Consider the following 20291-nt stretch of genomic DNA (forward strand, 5'->3'; position numbering starts at 1 on the left):
AATGGGTTTTTAGTGTTTGTACAGGTGAATTTTCAGGTGAAATTTAGCAAAATTTGTTTTTTACTTTTTTTTTGGAGAGGGGTGAGGGGTATCCAAATGCAATACTTAAAAGGATGCTTTACTTCTTTTACTATTGTGGAAAACTGCACTGGTTTTTCTTGAATGGCCACTGTGACGCACTAGACCAAAAAAACAAACAAACTATAATCTAAAACTAAAACTAAAAAAAAAAAATATACTCCGCTTGAACCTATTATCCTCTGTACATATGATTTTTTAGGGTGGTTAGCTATTGCAGTTAGCATTAGCTCGCTAGCAATTACCATTTAAGCACTCAAGCTCAAGGCCTGGGGGGCCAGATCTGGTCCCCACATCATTTTATGTGGCCCATCAAATGCTGATTTGACGTCATGTTTCTGCCTAAAATACCACGTTGTCTTCAACTATTACAATTAAAAATACAATAACAAAACAATAACGATATTTTTAGTCCCCGATCTCTGTTTTAAAAAGTCTTTACCGGCCTCTGATTTCAAAACAAGGTAAATGTGTTTGAACAGACTTGAAATTTAAATTTAAAGGGACATTTAAAGGGACAGTCAGTAATGACAAAAATATTACATGAGTAAATTTGAGAGTAGGGATGCCACTTAGCAGGTCAATAACTTCCTGTTCTTCTTCTTCTTCTTCAACTTCTTCCTCTTTTTGACAAGCAGATCGGGCACGTTTCGTGCATGACGTTTAAAATTTGAACACCTAAAACTCAAGATTGTCGTGACTGGTTATATTTTCGGATAGTACGGCTTTTTGATAAGTTCTCTTTTCGGTGAAGGCCTGCTAACTACTAAATCAACGCTTTTAAGCACACAAATAACATCAGCCATGTGGACTCTAGGCGGTGCACCAAGACAAGCAATGGAGCCGTCACTCTTTTCCTAATGCAACACCGTGCACGCTGGCAGAAAAAGTTCCTCGGTGCAAACGTGGTTCTAGCGGAGCCGCAAAGCAGATATTTTTAGCCCATCTATTTTTAAAGTCGACTTACCCGACTTGGTTGACTTTTCTCTTCCCCCGAGCCTGACTCATCACACTGATTCCAGCGTTAGCTGACCCCTGACCTCGATTATCTCTTGAAGTAGCCATTAGCCAGGAGGTTCTCGTAGTTTTTCCGTCCTGCACTTTGGATGTTATCACGGCGTGTCCACTATACTGTTTCCCAGCGCTACCACACACATCGCGTACACACACTCAGCGAGTCTACTCTATGCACTTTATTGCCACCCGCTCCACGCTCGGTGATGAGGTCTAAAATTACATATCCTTGTCAGCGTTTTACATAGTTTGTCCCCCGTGGGCGCGTTTGAAATGGAGATTTATAGCTGCTGGCGCTCGCCTTTCGGCCATTTTCAAAATGAGATGATGCAGCTTGCTCCTAAACCATAACAGCATTTTTATGACACGTTTTATGCCCTTTTGGAGATTTACGGAGCGCTGCCGAATCATTTCTCAGTGTCATGTTTGTGCACTTGGTATAGACGCGGTTCCTAAAAAAAAAGTTTGCAGTGGGCCCACGCAAAGCAGGTGATGGTTTCGGTTCTAAAACCAAAGTCCATCAGCGATCTTGCTTTCTTAAAATACGGGATTTTTCCGACACGGAAGAGAAAAACGACTTTCTTTCAGGTGTGAGGGGAAGCTTCCGGAACGCTTTGTGGTTCTGAAGCGGCTTCTGGTGCCAGATCGGAGGAAGCGTTTCCTGCAGAAGGAAGGAATCTCCACGGGTTACTCTGCAAAGAAATCTTAAAGCCGGCAACAACACATCAATCCTTGTGTGCGCTCCCTCTTCCTCTTCCTGTCCGCTGACATGGCAGACATAATGACATCATTGCCCTGCTTATCTGCAACATCCTGGCAAGAAGAGTTTGTCAATCTTAAAGCTTGGAAGTAATTACTGTCACCTTCCCCCTCCCGTCGCCTTTTTTTTTTTTTTTTTATCAACCCACAGTATTAACTCCATTTGTCATGTTCAATTTTGAATGATGCCACAACCCCCTTTGTTTGTTTTTTTGGAGTGCTCTTTGGTAGGATTATGCAAATGTAGGTTCCCAAAAGGAGCGTGGGGAGTCGAGGGGTTATACATTTATTTAGAGAGTGCGGATGTTTGCGAGCCTATACGAACCCTACGGATTGGCATTGTGGCTTCTATTCTTATTTTTTTTTTTAAACACTAATTTTGCAAGATGAGTCACAATGCAACTAAATTACAAACACTATATATATATATATATATATATATATATATATATATATATATATATATATATATATATATATATATATATATATATATACTGTATATCCAAAAAACGAACAGACTTCAAACTAAAATGACATACATACAGGTACATACAGATATCTGTTCTTTTTTTACTTATTTTGGAAAACAATGATCAAAACATAAGCTTTTTTTTTTTTTAACATTTACAATTTGAAAAACTTGATTTTTTAAAATAAAAGGATAAAAATTAAAATGTTCTTAATATGACTAAATGTATCATTGACAAAATAATTGACAGATTACCATAATTCACCAAATATAAGATGCCCCCCCCCCAATAAAGGCCAAAAGTATGGGAAACTTAAAAAAAAAGAGCTTGTGTTAGCTGAGATTGCTACGGCACGTTTTTTCAATAAAAGAAGCGAGCAGACCGAACCACCGTCCGAGTCCATCCGTGTTCACACAGATGAATCCTTTCAATTAATAATGATCTATCACTCGGGTATTTATAGTAAACACTAAAGGCTGAAAACTTAAATGAATTTCCATCTGACTCTGAAACTTAAAAAAAAGAGCTTGTGTTAGCTGAGATTGCTACGGCAAGTTTTTTCAATAAAAGAAGCGAGCAGACCGAACCACCGTCCGATTCCATCCGTGTTCACACAGATGAATCCTTTCAATGAATAATGATCTATCACTCGGGTATTTATGGTAAACACTAAACGCTAAAATCTTAAGAAATGAATTTCCATCTGACTCCTCCTTTTGCCACGGCCTTTGGAAAGACACGCTTTATGGCAGGAATACAAACGCCGAACTGTGTTTCTCCGCATTTCAGATGTTTGACCCGCATGTAGCAGGCGCACACGTGCGCACGTACTCCCCAACAAGAAGCTCTTGTGTCCCACTTTATTGACCCTCTGCTTCCTTTCCTCAACGGCATTTTAGAGACTACCTTCACAGTCCAAGTCTGTGCTCTTTGAAGTGTCGGAGAGCTGCAACAGATCCTCAAATATTGACTCTTAAGCCTTGTGGAAGGCCAGAGCAGCGGGGTGGAAAGATGGAGGGCCAAAAGGCAGAGGCCGATAGAGAAGGAAGCCTTCTTGTTAGCGTTATTTGCTTGAAAAAAATTATGAGTTGATTCTCATTTGTTGCAAATGCACTATTATGTTATGATAAGCTAGGGGAAGTATTCAGGAAATCAAAACAACGGAATATTCGCGACTCCATCCACTACCTTTACCATGGGTCAAAAATAACCCAAATAGGGTCAAAAGTCATTCACTAGTGACCCAACTTTCTGCGACTCCATTTTTGTGGTTGTGTGGTACAAAACGACACAATTCCTGATTTTTTTTGGTAGGTTTTTTTTAATACAAAACCACAGGCCATTTTGTGCAAAATAACCGAGAAAATTGGGTCAAATTGTCCCATGTAGTAGACTGACCTATATTTTACCCAAATATGGTCATGTTTGATCCAATTATTTTGAGGTTGTAAGGCCATAATGACCAAAGTAGTACGACAGTCTCTTTTGGAACAAAATGACCCAAATTTAATTATTTCTATTAGATTGTTGGGCTGTATTAAAAAAGTAGATTTTTTTTTTTTTTTAATCACAAAACAACCAGTTGTTTGTTCAAATTGACTCATGTAGTAGACAGGCCCTCTGGGCCTAAATTGGCTTTTCCTGATTCAAATTTTTATAGATTGTTGGGTCATATTGACAAAAGTGAATTTCTTATTTATTTCACACAAAATTTACTAAACGTTTAATTTTTGCAAAACTACCTAGAAAGTTGGGTAAAATTGATCCTAGTAGTGAATTGGTCCATGTTAGCTTGTTAGCATGTTAGTTATTTAATTTTTTTCTCATTTTTATCTAATTGTTCATAGATTGTTGGGTTATATTGACCCAAGTGGCAGATGTAACAATTTTGGACCGAATTTGGTTTATTTTCAAACCAAATTTTGTGTATGTCTTGGAATTAAATTTGATCCGATTTTTGGATCTAATATATTATCCAAAAAGTTGGGGCGTTCCCTTCTTGACTTCATTCGGGTTATTTTGGACCCAACTGTTTTTGACCCAATCGAAATAGGGGGCGAAGAGATAATCCGCCCGCCTGGATGAATGTTTTTACGTGGCTCGGGCAGTTTTGAATAATTCTTGGCGTTCCACTCCCCCCTCCTTCTTCAAACATGCTTGCACATGTCCCAACACAAACAAATACGCCAACCAGACTAGCCGCTGTCCTGACTTTGGGATTTGTTTGTAGATCACTGCTGGCAGGTAGACCGCACTTTCCGATTCAAAGACAAGGAGGCCGATTTTTGCTTATCAGATTCCTCGTCCACTTCATAGCATAGCTGACAGCTTTATGCGGGTCATGTTTGTAAGACATCTTTTCGGCTATTTTATGTTTTAGAAAAATGTGCAGATATTCATCATGTTAAGTGCTTGGTGGGGCGGCGCATTAGTTGTTAGTTTTCTTGAAGGTCCAAAGTCCTGGGTTGGAATCTTGGAACAGTTTGTATGGGTTTTCACCAGCTATTTCCTCCCAAATTCTAATATCCTGTTTTTTGGGGTAAGTAAAGACCAATCATTCACACTGTTTTTTAGGCTGCTGTGATTGGTCGAGATGCACTTTGAATTCATTATACTGCTCTGTCCTTGGTTCTGTCAATTGTTTCCTAAAATGCTTGATGGACGCCAACTTGTCAACTTGCAAACTTGGTCAATTTTTGGCTTTTTAAGTGTAGCTGACAATATCCAATATTGAGCCATTTCACCAATGGAGGCCATAGTATAAGCCTGGGAAATAACCTTGAACATGCCACGTAGATGTCACCACAAATACCATCTTTTCTGCACTATAAGGCGCACCTAAAAGCCTTCAATTTTGTCCTAAGTTAACGGTGTACAACAGTGAATAAAATAACGTAACTTGGCATTGATCTAAACCACAGGTGTGGAACTCCAGTCCTCGAGGGCCGGTATCCTACATGTTTTCAAACCTTTTCCCTCAAAAACACCCGATTCAAAGGATTGGGATCATTTTGAAGCTCCTGCAGAGCTTGCAAATGAGCTAAACATTTGAATCAGGTGTGTTGGGGAAAGAAAACCGGAAAACATGCAGGATGCCGGCCCTCGAGGACTGGAGTTCCACACCTATGCTCTAGGCGAAAAGTCCAGATAATAGATGTTTTGGGAACAAGCCATCAAAAAGTGTGCTCAACCGTGAATTTGTCGCACGGGACTTTCAATTAGTTGAATTAGCGGTCACTTCTTCGAAGTGAGGTGTCAACTTCTCAACGATGTCAAGAGCTTTGCACGAGAGCTCTGGAATCCCATCCTGAATTGTTGTCCGCAGAATCAAAACTCTTTGTCCAGATTTCTGATAGGACTAATAAACAATATCCATTCTAACAATATCCCCTTCTGTCCACTTGTTTCAATTGCAATGAGAATTTTTAGCCCTCACTGAAAATATCCACGTGAAAATATCACAGTGACCTCATCGATTCAGATAAAAGAAGTATAGAACGAAATATAAGAAAAGAAAAGAAGTATTCGCCTGCACATGACTGAAGAGAGTGAAGATGAATTATTTTTCTGCTTTTCAGCGCCGACTGCCAGAAGTCTCAACCTTAAGTGTTTCTCGTCACCAGATGAGCTCACGCTGTCACGGTTAACTCGATCATCCTACTTGGAAAAAGGCTGCATCATTTGTGGGAGGCGGGAAGAAAATGGGATCAAATCTGAAAGCCTTTTAGACATAGATTCAAGTTCTGCCTTCCTTAAATTCCTCCGAAAGTGTCCTCATGTTTTCCCAAAAAGTTCTGACTTTTTGGGGGATTTTTTCACGTCTTTAGTCGGTTAATCCGTTTGTTAATTTGATACAAGATCACAATTGTGACCCGCTTTTGCATAAAGGACAGATGCATGTAGATTTTCTGGATGAAAAAAATGCATTTTGAGATCAATTTGAATTTCCAAGCACCCAAAAGTTTAAAACTGTATGTATACCACCAGCGTACTGTCCAACATACCCTGATTGTTAGAATACTGGACCAACACAACAATAATATGCCTGGTTGTGTTTACTAGTGGAGAGAGCCCCCTGGTGGCGAAATCAATACTCAAACTCAATACTTTGATTTTGTTTTCTTCTGTTTCCCTTTCTTTACTGGGATATCACCTTCTGGTGGCTCGTTAAAAAAAAAAAAAAACACATCAAAGCGTTCAAAGCGTGAGAATAAAGTATCTCCTTTTAGTCCTATATTTACGTGATATATATAATTTTAAAAGGAATTGAGTGTTGAATTAGAAAATGTGAATAATATATTGACACACTCCTAATTGTGGGAGGAGCCAAATTCATTTTGATTTAACATTTGAAAAAAAAACCGCACTCAGATGTCGATAATTGCCGTGGGAATCTGACGGGATTTCTTTTCTAACGTAAGATGATCAAAGTGGCTGTAATGAAAAGATTTTGCCCAGTCAGTGGGAGGAGAAAGTCAGCTCGACTTTACTCCTTTACTGGGAAGTCAAAAGAAAAAAAAACCTGCTCCGGGTTTTCCTTCCAACTCGCATTCCCCCACGCAGCTTCTGCAGGGCTTGCCTGCAGGCCTCGCTACTGGCGACTTGACTTTCCTCCGGGTTTGAAGCATGCAGAATTTTTACGCAACTTATTCATCATGCCCTTTGATGTTCGTCCGGGTTGACGAAGGACTAAACGACGAGATTTAGTTCTGGGGTCGTAGGCACCGAGATAAAACGCAGGCATATTGTTTTGCCTCTATGTAGTTTGACAGGTGATTTTTATTAGTGCCGTAATCTCGGATGTCTCCAAATCCCCTGTGGGATCCCTCTTTAACGCCGATGACGGCTTTGTCTCATGCACCCGAGACCTGGACCCAAACTGGACTTCATCGGCACTTTTTTTTCTCAAGTCTCCTGCTTCATTTGTCTAAATTTCAACCCGGTAGGGAGCAAAAATTTTTGGAACAAAAAATGACAATTTTTTTTTTGATAGGGGCTGCAATGTGTGTTTACAAACAAACAAAAAATAAACACAAATTAATCTTAATCTCAAATAGTGGGGCGTGCTTGGGACGCATGGAAATGACCCCTGGAAAAAAGGCTTTGTTTTTTTCAAGATTCAAGTGTTAAACTGTGTAAAACTACACAGTAAAATTCTTATTCTGTTCACTTCCCTGAGCAGACTACATTCCACAATCGAGCAAATAATAAAGTAGGCAATAAAACAAAAGACCACTAATGAATGAACAGACTGACATTCTGAGCATATTGTGGAGTAGATGGAGTGGGAAAAACTGTATACATATGAGGATGATAATGCAAAATATCATGTCGTGTTAAGTATAATGTATTTAGCAGCTTTCCTGCACTGTGCAGGATTTGTAAGGCGCATGTGTGTAACATGACTGGTGATGAGGCAGATGAGTGCGTGAGGGATTTGTTCGGAATTAAATTTGAAGTATATATATATATATATATATATATATATATATATATATATATATATATATATATATATATATATATATATATATATATTTTTTATTATTGTTTTGGTCCTCCAATGATTTGGTAATTTTATTCAGTTTCAGACTAAACTGTAAACGGTATAAACAATGCAAATATTGGTTAACTGTTGTTGATTTATGTTGTTTTTTTCTTGTTATTTTGTTAATTAAAGGATACATTTTTAGATATGCAATTTTTTCAGATAATAATCTTATTTATACTTTGGCATAATGATTGGGGGGGGGGCATGACAGGTTTAAACCTGTATAAACCATGTAAACAAGAGTAAACAGTTGTGGAAAGTTGATTTATATTTCTTCTTTTATTTTCAAAAGGATCCATTTCCATCTTGCATGATGGTGTCATTAGCAGCACATGATGTCAGAGTTGGAAAATAATGAACAAAAACGCGCCAGGAGGAGAAAGGTGATCTTGTGGCAGCTTTTTAGTTTCTTCATAAACACTGTTTACAACTTCCTCATTTAGCGCTCTTTATTTTCTGTGATTTACTACCACCAAATTATAATCAAATATTATGAGTGAATTAAAAAAGGTTTTCAAATGACATTTAAAAATGTGTGGATGTGAAATGATTTTCTATCCGTTGCAACACAATTTTTGTATCTGTGCCAAATGGAAGATTTTCCCACCATATCCAGCAGATGGTGCTGTTGTTACAAAAAACTTGAATTTTGAAGTCCAAAAGTCTGGCACGTTTTGTTATGATTTCTAGATCACGTTGAAGAAATGATTGACCTTGCACGTGCACATGGGAAACAAATGAGTCACGTAGTTCGAGTTCTGAGATCATTCCTGGCAGTTATTAATCATGCCTGGCGTATTGCCTGAAAAGGAATGGTTAAAAATAATCAGCAAAGTTGCAGGTGATTTATGAAGTTATGGCATGCAACAGTAAAAATGCCAAAGCGGTATGAGAGCAAAGTCAGTGAGAGAGTAGATGAAAAAAAGGAATTGTGTTCAAGTTCTTGTGTGAGCTTGGCACACTCTTTTCTTAGAAACCCCACTGATGGTTCTGAAAAAGAGATAAATATCAAATAGAGGGATAGTTGTGTTTTTTTTTTTTTTAGGTCACTGTGAGGTTGCCCAGTAACCAATTAATACTGCAGGAATGTAAAATGAAAGCATACTTTTCATTTCCTATACGTTGAATCAATGTTTTCGCCTTGCCAATTTCCCGGCTTGGAATTAATTTCCTGCACATAGTTCACGAGAAAAGGAAGTTATTGTGATTTTATACGGTATATGCTGCTGAGCAAACTGTCTGGATTCTAGAGGTGATTAAAAACATGTGTTGAGGATTTTAGTACCGACGTGGGAATTTCAGCTTTGGGGAGAGTGGGGCCTTCATATACTGTATGCCAGTGTGTTCTCAAACTTTTTCAATTATGTAAAAAAAACAAAAAACAAAACAACTATCTATGTTATGTAGCTAGCAAGGTAACAGGTTCGAGCTAGCCAGCTTGTCTGTCTGTCCGTCCGTAACTAGCATCTATCAGTTTAGCTAGCTAGTATCCATCTAGCTAGCTAGCTAATTAGCTATAAATCTAGCTAGCTGGTTAGCTAACTACCTTTTTTTGCATCTATCTATCTATCATAGATAGCTTGCTAGCTAGCTAACGAGCTAGCTTATCTATCTATCTATCTATCTATCTATCTATCTATCTATCTATCTATCTATCTATCTATCTATCTATCTATCTATCTATCTATCTATCTATCTATCTATCTATCTATCCATCTATCTATCTATCTATCTATCTATCCAAAATACAAAAAAATGTATGCAAACTCCAAATTAATTCACACATATTACTCATGTACATTGTAAAGGCATTAAAATAATGTATGTACTGTACTAAATAACGTTACTTGTGATTGATAATATTAATTGTGATTGATAATGCTACCGACACGCACAAAGATGAACAAACTGGTTTCATGCTGCAAGTTAAGGAAGAGTCTTTCTCCTCGGCGTCTTCTTTTCCACAGGCACGTTCGACGTTCTGAGGAGGCAGGCGGAGAACCACACCCACGCCCTGCTGCAGCAGTCCTACAGCAAAATGGCCGAGCGGGCCCGAGGCCCCGTGGGCGAACTCTTCACCGACATCAGCCTCTTCCTGCTGGGGTCCGAGCTCGACGTCGAGAACTTTGTCCAAAGATTTTTCGATACCCTCTTCCCCGTGGCGTACGATCATTTGATCGAGCCGGGCCTCGGCGAGCTCTCGGCGGGCTACGCCGAGTGCGTCAGGTCGTCGGGCCGCGACGTGAGGCCGTTCGGCGGGGCGCCGGCTTCGCTGGCCGACCGGATCGCTCGCTCCGGGGACTCGGGCAAGGTTCTCCTCCAAGCTTTGCACCTGGGCGTCGAAGTCATAAACACGACGGACCACTTGCAGTTGAGCCGCGAGTGCCGGAAAGCCCTGCTCAAGATGCATTACTGCCCGCACTGCCAGGTAGGATTGCGCCGCGCCTCCCGAATCTGCCCGTTGATTCCAATCATTTCAGGCTGATCCCCAAGTCATGTTTCACAGGGCTTAACCCAGTCCAAGCCCTGCATGGGCTACTGCCTCAACGTGATGCGGGGCTGCTTGGCGAGCGTGGCCGAGATCGACGTCCACTGGAGGGAATTTGTACACTCGCTCGAGGTCTTGTCGGCTCGCGCGCACGGGCCGCTTGACTTGGAGCAGGTGCTTCTGGGTGTTCACGCGCTGCTGCGCGACGCCGTCGGACTCGCGCAAAGAAACGGACCTCGTATCGCGGCGCAGGTCAGATACTATCTGTCTGTCTGTCTGTCTGTCTGTCTATCTATCATATATAGCATTCTAGCTAGGTAGCTGCTATCTATCTATCTATCTATCTATCTATCTATCTATCTATCTATCTATCTATCTATCTATCTATCTATCTATCTATCTATCTATCTATCTATCTATCTATCTATCTATCTATCTATCTATCTATCCATCTATCTATCTATCTATCTATCTATCCATCCTTTAACGTCTGAGTCATTCAATCAACAGATTAATTGATCATTACAATCATCGTTAGTTTCAGCTCTAACATAGACATGCTGGTATGGAATATGTAGATATGTATAAACATATGCATGCATGTATATTAGTGGTCTCTATTTAAACCCTCTCCCTTCCACAACATTTCATATTTTTGCTTAGGTTGAAAAAGTGAGGCATTTTGTTTTCGAATGCTGGGAGTAAAAACAAAAGGTTGTCATAGAAACAAATACTCCAAGTACACTATCTAGGAAATGCACTTGTTACTTCCCACTACTAAGCGCTATTTTGGTAAAACAAACAAACAAACAAACAAACAAACAAACAAAGTATTTAGTAAGACGTCACTTACAAATAACGCCTCAGCATTGTCAATATTTTCTCTTGTATGCAACATTGCCATCTAGTGGTTAACTAGTGACATTATCTTGTTACACGAGACAGGAAATTCGCATCTTTGCATCGCGCCGGCCATATGCACAGGAAATGATGTTCTCTGGAGCAATTCCTTTAGAGTTACACATCCACATGACAAACAGGCGTGTGTGTGTGTGTGTCTGTGTTCATTTTGTGACAGGTGCACAAATTGTGCGGGCCACCCACCAGGAAGGCTGTGCAGACAGCCAGCACGCAACACAGTAGCAGAGGATCCAGCCAACTTAAAAGTCCAACCAAGGCTTCAGGCGACTCGCTTGCTGTTAAGAGAAGGCAAGTACATTAAAAAAAAACAAAAAAATCCTGTCACAGTCCATAACGTTACTATACGTTCACGATTCTATAGTTTTAATGGGTGGGTGGGCCTCACTTTTATTGTAGTTCATTTGATGTGTAATGTAAATGTAAATCAGCTTCTTGTTTATTGATTTTTTTTTTTTTTTTACAGGGAGTTTCTGAACAGTCTCCGCCTCTACCGGACATACTACGGTGGCCTTGCAGATCAGTTGTGTGTCAGCGAACTCGCCTCTGATGATGGACTGTCCTGCTGGAATGGGACCCAGATTGTCAAAAGGTTGGAGTCACTATAAATACATATGTATATAATCTTGAGTATACTGACAATAGCATATTTAGGTGTTTTCTTGCATTCCCCATGATGTCTTTGATATCAAACTTCATTGCATCCCCCTTAAAAACATGAAACGTCGCCAATAAATAAATGTTCTCCATTTCTGTAGTCCACCAAGGAAACGGACTTACTATATTTGTGGCAAACCAATATAAAACACATTCCTGCCTTTATTATATATATATATATATATATATATATATATATATATATATATATATATATATATATATATGTGTGAGTCGGTGAGTGAGAGATGAAAGGTGTTGCACGAGATGAAAGCACGATGACCCCCATCGGAGGTCGTCGGATCTAAATGTGCATCGACAGTGTGACAGCATGAATTTGGGCTCATTTGCGCAGCGCGTGAAAGATTTGCTCCCTCCCGCGCGAGCGCTTGACACAAATGAGCCGTTTTCACACTCGGTGACCCGTTTGGCGGACACGCCCTCCGCAACCCCGAGCTGACACCGACGTAAGACGTGTCTGTTACGCGGATATAGATCTTAAGATGTGAACGGTCGTGAAGCCGAGAAGATAAACCGGCAGCGTATGTTAGCGGCCTTGTCTCCATTACAACGCGGCGCTCTGTCTTACGGGCCCATTCAAGGACCGAGTCATATATCGTCAATCGGGCCGCTTCTCTCCGCTGTCAGCGCTGGCGAAATGGCAGGAGGGCTCGTACTGTATTTCAACCTTCACTCAGATTGGAATTGCCACTCAGGTTAGGCGCTCGCCTTTAAAGAAAGCCTTGTTGAGATTGTTTATGGAAGCAACCTGAGAAATAATTCTCTCTTTTTTTTTCTCTTTTTTTATTTATTGTGTCCATTTTTTTGCATTTTTTTTCTGTAAGTTGAGTGTATTTGTTATTTATCATTGATTATTTTTATTATTTCATTTATTATTATAATGAAATGTAATATTAATAATATATAAATATAATATAATTTAAATAAAATAATAAATGATATATATCATTTCAACATTTTTATTTTGTATGTTAAATTTAATCTTATTTTATTATTATATATTTAGATAAATCTGTAAATAATAAATAAAATAAAAAATATAAAATGATAAAATATTTACGTATAAAACATATTTATTCCATGTATTAAATTTGATCTTATTTTCATTTTTATTTTTTATTTGTTGTTGTGAATTATTTATTATTATTAAATTTAGATTATATATACAATATACATACATAATTATAAATGCTCAAATTATTTTTTTTAACTTATTGTTCTTAATTATTTGTCATTATTAAATTTACGTTGCGTATAAAATATACATTAATATACATAGATTTTATTTATGAGGTGGTCGATGCATTGAGACCCCGATTTAGACCAAAAACAAAGTCCACTAGAGTGGACACAAATGAATGGGCTGGGTGTTGAAAACTAATTTGCGTGACATCACAAGATGGCGCCCAGGAAGTTGCTGTGAGTCCATGTGGGCGGATTCAATTTTTAGCCGCGCCTCAAACTGCACTTTGACAGCGGTACCAAAGACCCGGCTTGTTTTCTAATGTACAAAAACAAAAAAAAAAAAGCTAGCGCAGCGGGCTAGCCGTCATCGCTGCTGGGAAAACATTCCTTTGTTGTCTTTAGCACAATAATTGCCATTAATAGCAACGCATTTGCCTCAGGTTTTCATTTCCACGTCGGGCGCGCACAAAAGAACTTTGACTCCTCGCCGCGGCGTCAGCTTCCGACTCGCCCGCCAGCGTAAATGAGTCAACGCAAGCTGTGACAAATGCAATAAATAAGCTCCTGCCTAGGGGTCATAAGCCAACATCCGCAGAGAGAGAGAGAGAGGAAAATAAAACTCAGTGGCGCGCACGGCGGCTGATTTACAGAAGCTTAGCGAGGCCTCGCCGACCCTAAACGATTGCTTGGCCTCCCGCGCGTCCAAATCTCTACGTATGAGTGTGCGTTGACGCCTCTCATAACAAATGGCCGGGCGCCGCCGAGCAAATTACTTTATGGTCTGAAAGTAGTGGTGAGAACAACTTTGTCTTGGAAAAAAAAAAAAAAGGAGTTGGGGAGGGGGGGGGGTCGGCGCACAGACATGAGACGGGAAGATTTAAGGCAGATTTAATGCGCGGCCTCATCTGGGTCGTCCGTAAACACAACAAAAAGAAAAAGCAGATAAGATCAAGCGGCTTCGGTCTCGCTACCTTTTCGGGGTGGAGATGACGCTGTCTCACTTGGCCGGAGATTTGATAAACAAGCTATTTCCTCCGCACTTTGTGTCTCCTGGCTTTGTCCTTGCATGCACCGCGCGGGGGAAAAAAATAAACACCCCCACCTGTTTGTTTTAAAACACAGTTCGGCCGAGTGCTAATTTGCTCAAGGCATCAATTGACATCACAAAGGCGATGTGGAATCGCCGCGGAGAAAAAGTTGGATTTGAATTCTTGCTCCGTCGGTATTTCATAGTAGCATTTCTTTAACTATTTTTTAATTATTATTTATATGATACCTCTGCTACATATTCTTTTATTTATTTTTCTTTTTTATTTGGAAAAAAAAAGTAGTACACCGCTTATATGTATAGTGAAGCAGAAGTTTAAACCAAGTCCAAACTATTTAAACGTTCCCCCTCTGACTTTGTTTATTTTTCACTTTTTTTCACTATTTTTACTCTTTTATTTTGAGCTACAGTGTAGGTTGCCGTATTGTATATAGTGCACATAAGCATGTTTTTCCTTTAGAAATACCTTCTTTTGGCAATACTTTATCCATGTACTTTTGTAGTCCTTAAAAATGGAGAAGAAATGACAAAAAAAGAAATCTTCCTAAATTCCGACGTACAGCCCTAATACACACACACACACACACACACACACACAACACACCTATATGTATATAAATATATATATTTATGCATATATATATATATATATATATATATATATATATATATATATATATATATATATATATATATATATATATATATATATATATACAAGGACACACTATAAACACAATTTAGCAATATATTTTTTTGCGTTCCAATTAATTTGTTCTTAATCTGAAAAAAAATATCTATCTATCTATCTATCTATCTATCTATCTATCTATCTATCTATCTATCTATCTATCTATCTATCTATCTATCTATCTATCTATCTATCTATCATAGATAGCTTGCTAGCTAGCTAGCTTGGTAGCTAGCTGTCTGTCTATCTATCTATCTATCTATCTATCTATCTATCTATCTATCTATCTATCTATCTATCTATCTATCTATCTATCTATCTATCTATCTATCTATCTATCTATCTATCTATCTATCTATCTATCATAGATAGCTTGCTAGCTAGCTAGCTTGGTAGCTAGCTGTCTGTCTATCTATCTATCTATCTATCTATCTATCTATCTATCTATCTATCTATCTATCTATCTATCTATCTATCTATCTATCTATCTATCTATCTATCTATCTATCTATCTATCTATCTATCTATCTGTCTATCTATCTATCTATCTATCTATCTATCTATCTATCTATCTATCTATCTATCTATCTATCTATCTATCTATCTATCTAATAGATATATGCATTGTAAAAATGATAGTACGTCGGTATATAGTATATACTATTACATATGTACTAGTTTTCCAGTTCCAAAAGGGAAGAAATGGAAAGGAATGCCAGTTTTATGGCGAAAATGATCAATGACCTCTTTTACGGCTACTCAGGTGAAGTGTTTGAATGAACTAAACAGGCGGACTTGAAAATAGAACAGCTGTCATTGTTTGTAAAGAGAGGAGGCTGTCCTCGCCTCGTCAGAAAGGTTAACACATTCCCACGTGCTTTAACTATCCGTCACGGATACCAAACACGCATGGGCGCACACACGCTTGGGATGGCTGGTGGCCATGAGCTGCCACCACACGCACTCACTCACATGGCAATTATAGTGGCAGAGAAAAAGAAAGAAATGCACCACGCATTTTTTTTCCTCCTCCGGAGCGACAAAGATAAACTTGCATCCATTCCGAGGAAAGAAGTTTCCCGCCCCGCGTTTACTTGCTAATTCTTGCTAAAGTCGAAACCTCGCACTGTGAGATCATTTCAAATTTGGGACGTTCCAAATGGAGTCAACGACGCATTGACCTAAATTTTTAGTGAAATGATTAACTTAAGAAAAAAAAAATGTTGTGTTGGTTTGGTTTTGGTCCAATTTAGGATTTTAACCCAACTATTGGGTAAAACAATGAATTTAAAAAGCCTTTACCCATGGGTCATTTTTTGAACCCAACTGTTTTGAAGAGCGAACTTTTTAAAGTTATTCATTTTACCCCCAAAAGTTGGGTTGACCTGATTCTTTTTTTTTTTTTTTTTTTTTAACCCTAAAGCTTTAGTACAATGTACTATCTAAAAAGTCTGCTTCTGGTATAACCCAACTTGGGTTATAAATTGTTTGACCCAAATTAACTAAATTGGATTATTTTGGACCCAATGGCTTCTAATTTTTTTTTTTTTTTTTAACCCATTTTGGCTTTTGTTTTGACCCAATCGTTTTACTGTGATTTATTTTTCTCTTTTTCCAAAAGTTGGCTTGCTCCTTTTTGACTTGATTTGGGTCAAGTTTTAACCCAATTGTCTTGAGATTGTACTAGAAAAAAAGATGGTTAAAAATGACCAAAATTGGCTTTAATTATAAATATATATATATATATATATATATATATATATATATATATATATATATATATATATATATATATATATATATATAATTTATTTATTTATTTTACCTAACTGTATAGAGCGAAAAATCTCCCCATTTCCTCTGCCAAGGAATAAAGTTATTGCTCAGTAAAAAAAAAAAAAAAATCTGGATCCGCAACAAGTATTAAGAAGCCTGATGTTTTATTCATGATGATCTCCCGCCGCTTTCGACTGGATTTACCGCGACCCATTTCGCCAACCTTCTCTAGGTGTGAGTTGGCGTGTTTATATTTTCATAGTCCCATCTCATAATTGAGTACAACAATTTTTTTGAACGATAATAAGACAGCTGACCTTGCGTGGAATTTAGCGGCAGGAGGAATGAATCCTTTGGCATGTGTCTAAATGATGCTTGATGGCTGGCGGCCATATCTTCAGCTCTAATAGGCTGGAGTGCTTGTCTAAGAGCTCACCTTTGACCTTTCATCCGTCTTTGCTGTCCGGGAAATCCCGAAGAGGTTAATCACATGCTAATAAGAGCCACTGTAGCGCTGCCTCTTCACAACTTGCGGCCCTTAATTCCATCTCTTTCCATTAAGCTCCGCCCAATCGGTGGTACGTTTTTATCGGCAAACGCCGGTAATGGAGACGACGGTCCGTAAGCTCCGCTAACGGGAACCCCCTGAAGAAGCGCTCATAGCTTAGGTCAGGGGTGTCAAACATACGGCCAGTGGGCCGAATGCGACCCCGAGGAGTTTGAATTCGGCCCGCAAGAGAATTTTGTGAAGCATTAAAAATCGTGACTAGGACTGAATCCGCTTTTGGACCGTGTTGTAGTATAAACGGTCAAAATCGACTTTACAGCGTTTAGCACACAACCGTTCTGTATTTCAACTTTTCACTCATGTTTGGCGTTAAGTTGGTGCCGCCCAGTGTCCAAAATGAAACACTCCACCATCATTTTATTCTGTTCACGGTTCAGGGACTCGAGTTCAAATCCACCTTGCTCCGGCCTTCCTGTGTGGAGTTTGCATGTTCTCCCCGAGCCTGCGTGGGTTCTTTCCGCACTCCAGAAACATGCACGGCAGCTGTATTGGACATACTAAATTCTCCTTAGGTGTGATCAGATGCGTAAATGGTTGTTGGTCTCCGACCGGTCTACTGCCCATAAGTGGCTGGGATAGGCACCAGCTGGCCTGCCACCCTAATGATGGTCGGATGGAAAATGGTATGAAAATGGATGAATGGTTGGATGGATGGATTATTATGTCTTTTATGCAGAGTAAGTATTCTAAGAACAAACAGAAATAGATCATAGAAAATTTCCATTCATTGCATGAAATTTGAGGTAAATGTTGATGTTATTTATGACTATTGGCTGTTATTTATTTGGCTTGTTGCAACTTTGACTAAAAACGAGTGAGCTCCAGAGATTTTTAGCCTCTAATAAACATCACAGTTGGTTATTTTTATTTGAATATCAATCAAAATCAAGGCGAAGGCTTCAAATATTAATAACGCCTCCTGGACACGCTTTCGCGTGTCATCCTATGGTGTTGGTATTAAAGATGTAAATCTCAAAAGGCTTTTTTTTTGGACTGCCGTTGCTCACTTTGACCAGCAGATGGCACAATTTACTTTGGCGTGGAGACACAGCAGGACCGGCACACCGCTGATACTTAGGTCGCTCCTGCGCTTCAGTTTTGATGACGTCCATCATAATATAATTCTCCTTGTCATTGACGTTGGATTTCAAATGTCGAAGTCAAGGTATCTTCTCTGACATTCGTTTGCGATGGCGAACTGACCTAATTTTCAACAGAGGAGACAATCTTTTAAACATATGCTGTCAAATATATTATGCATATCTGCCCTCTTAGTCACTCTCATGTGTGGAGGTAAAAGACGTCTCCTTCCTCTGTACGGAGAAACAGCATGCGATAAAGTGATATAGAATTCCAGGTTCCTCTAAGGCTGCTGCCAGCTGTTGGAAAATGTCGATTTAAGTAAAGCTGAGGTATCTCCTCGGAGCTTTGCTGTAAAGTAGCAGACCGGCTTAAATGTCTTGTTCAAGGCTCCTAGAATGTGAGGAATGATTTCGTGTTGCAATTAAGGTTTTTAATTATACGCCGGGTTGTTGGCCGGGGCTGCGTTGCGATACGAATTCCACTTTTGCATATGAATGGAAATTTTTGAATAACATCTAAATCAGGGCTGTCCCAATATTTTACTTTCGGAAAAATGAAAAAATGCAAGGGCCACTTTTATTTCTATAGCGAATCACACCAAAATCAATCAAGCAATTGCACATTGTGTATATATTAGAGTGTTTTGCTTAAAAACTGCTACCTGAACAGCTTTTGACAAGGCAAATGGAATTCGGGGTGGTTAGAGACCCTGTAAGCCACCAGCAAAACAAACGCAATCTATTGTAAGTTTACCTTCTCTCAAGTAGTTATCATTTATTTACAATCTGTACCGCTACACAAAGAACGGAAAAAAAAACACAGTATGAAGGAAAATGCTTCTTGTTAAATCTTTCATCTTTGCATTTTTAGAAAAAGCCCTACACATATGTACAGCAAATGTATTAGCAGCAAACTGAATTTTTAATAAATGTGGGAGGCCACTTAAAAAATGGACGTCGAGCCACAAATGGCCCCCGGGCCATAGCTTAGACACCACGATCTAAATCAAGGATGGAAAGCTTAAATTTTTGTATGAATGCCACAAGGGCGTGTCAAATCGGACACACTGGTACTTCTTAACCAGTATGACAAAAAAAATACTGACACAATATGTACATTATTATTATTAGTAGTAGTAGTAGTACAATTAGTGGTAGTAGTAGGATGTCATTTTTCATAATGCAATTCTCAATGTATGTGTAAAAAAAATTGACCATCCAAATCCAAAAACAAAGGGTTTCAAGTAAATAACAAAATAATCACATATACTGTGATTTTATTTGTTTGTTTTTTTTCCCCCCAAAGGGCTGCCTTGCTTTAAAATTACCATTCAAGGGCAGCATAAGCCTACTGAACAAGAAAGCCACGATAAGTACAAGAACTCATTTTGTGCACCCCCCTCCCACCCACCCGCAAAAATCAGCTCACTCAAAAATGTAATATTAATGAGCTGCGTTGTTTATCCTGCATAGCATTCCAAATCCGCAAAAAAATCATTAGGCCTACTCTTGTTGCAGTAAAGGGAAAATTGGGATAGGAGAAACCCCTGGGGGCACATAAGATTTTAACTGGGTTTCCAGCAAATCGAACTGAATGCTTTTTTAAGGGCGGGACAGGAACTGTACCTTTGTATTTTCAAACTAAGAGCAAATTAACTGGAACGTGAAGAAATGTTTTACACGGCTGTGATAGTGATCATTGACACAATTTTCCAGTAGACGAATATATCATATTGTCAACCGCCACAATTAATAAGATTAATTTGGAGGGTTTATGAGAGTTTTTTGTTTTTTTTTACAATATGTACTTTGAGTGAATTCTAATGTGTATTTGTTACAGTTTTTGATGCATTTCAGAATGTATTAATCAGAGGGTTTTGGAGCATTTTTTGAGCTTGGAACGAATTAGGCTATTTACATGTAAAAAGCAGCTCTACTTCCAAAAAATTCACGTTCCAAAAAGTATTAATTTCGTAAGTAGA

The 20291-nt window shown here is 38.8% G+C and overlaps 1 protein-coding gene across 1 annotated transcript in view; it reads left to right on the forward strand.

Annotated features, from left to right (window-relative positions):
• Nucleotides 1-20291, forward strand: part of gpc5a (glypican 5a) — an 87493-nt gene that overhangs the window by 8595 nt on the left and 58607 nt on the right. Inside the window, exons 3-6 of the mRNA XM_088413533.1 lie at nt 9843-10303; nt 10382-10615; nt 11442-11576; nt 11752-11873. Of these exons, the coding sequence (XP_088269659.1) occupies nt 9843-10303; nt 10382-10615; nt 11442-11576; nt 11752-11873 (952 nt within the window). The remainder of the gene's footprint in view (nt 1-9842; nt 10304-10381; nt 10616-11441; nt 11577-11751; nt 11874-20291) is intronic.

The sequence above is a fragment of the Hippichthys cyanospilos genome, chromosome 4 (genome assembly GCF_059441005.1).
Source record: "Hippichthys cyanospilos isolate Australia breed blue-spotted pipefish chromosome 4, RoL_Hcya_1.0, whole genome shotgun sequence".
In the NCBI taxonomy this organism is placed as follows: domain Eukaryota; kingdom Metazoa; phylum Chordata; class Actinopteri; order Syngnathiformes; family Syngnathidae; genus Hippichthys; species Hippichthys cyanospilos.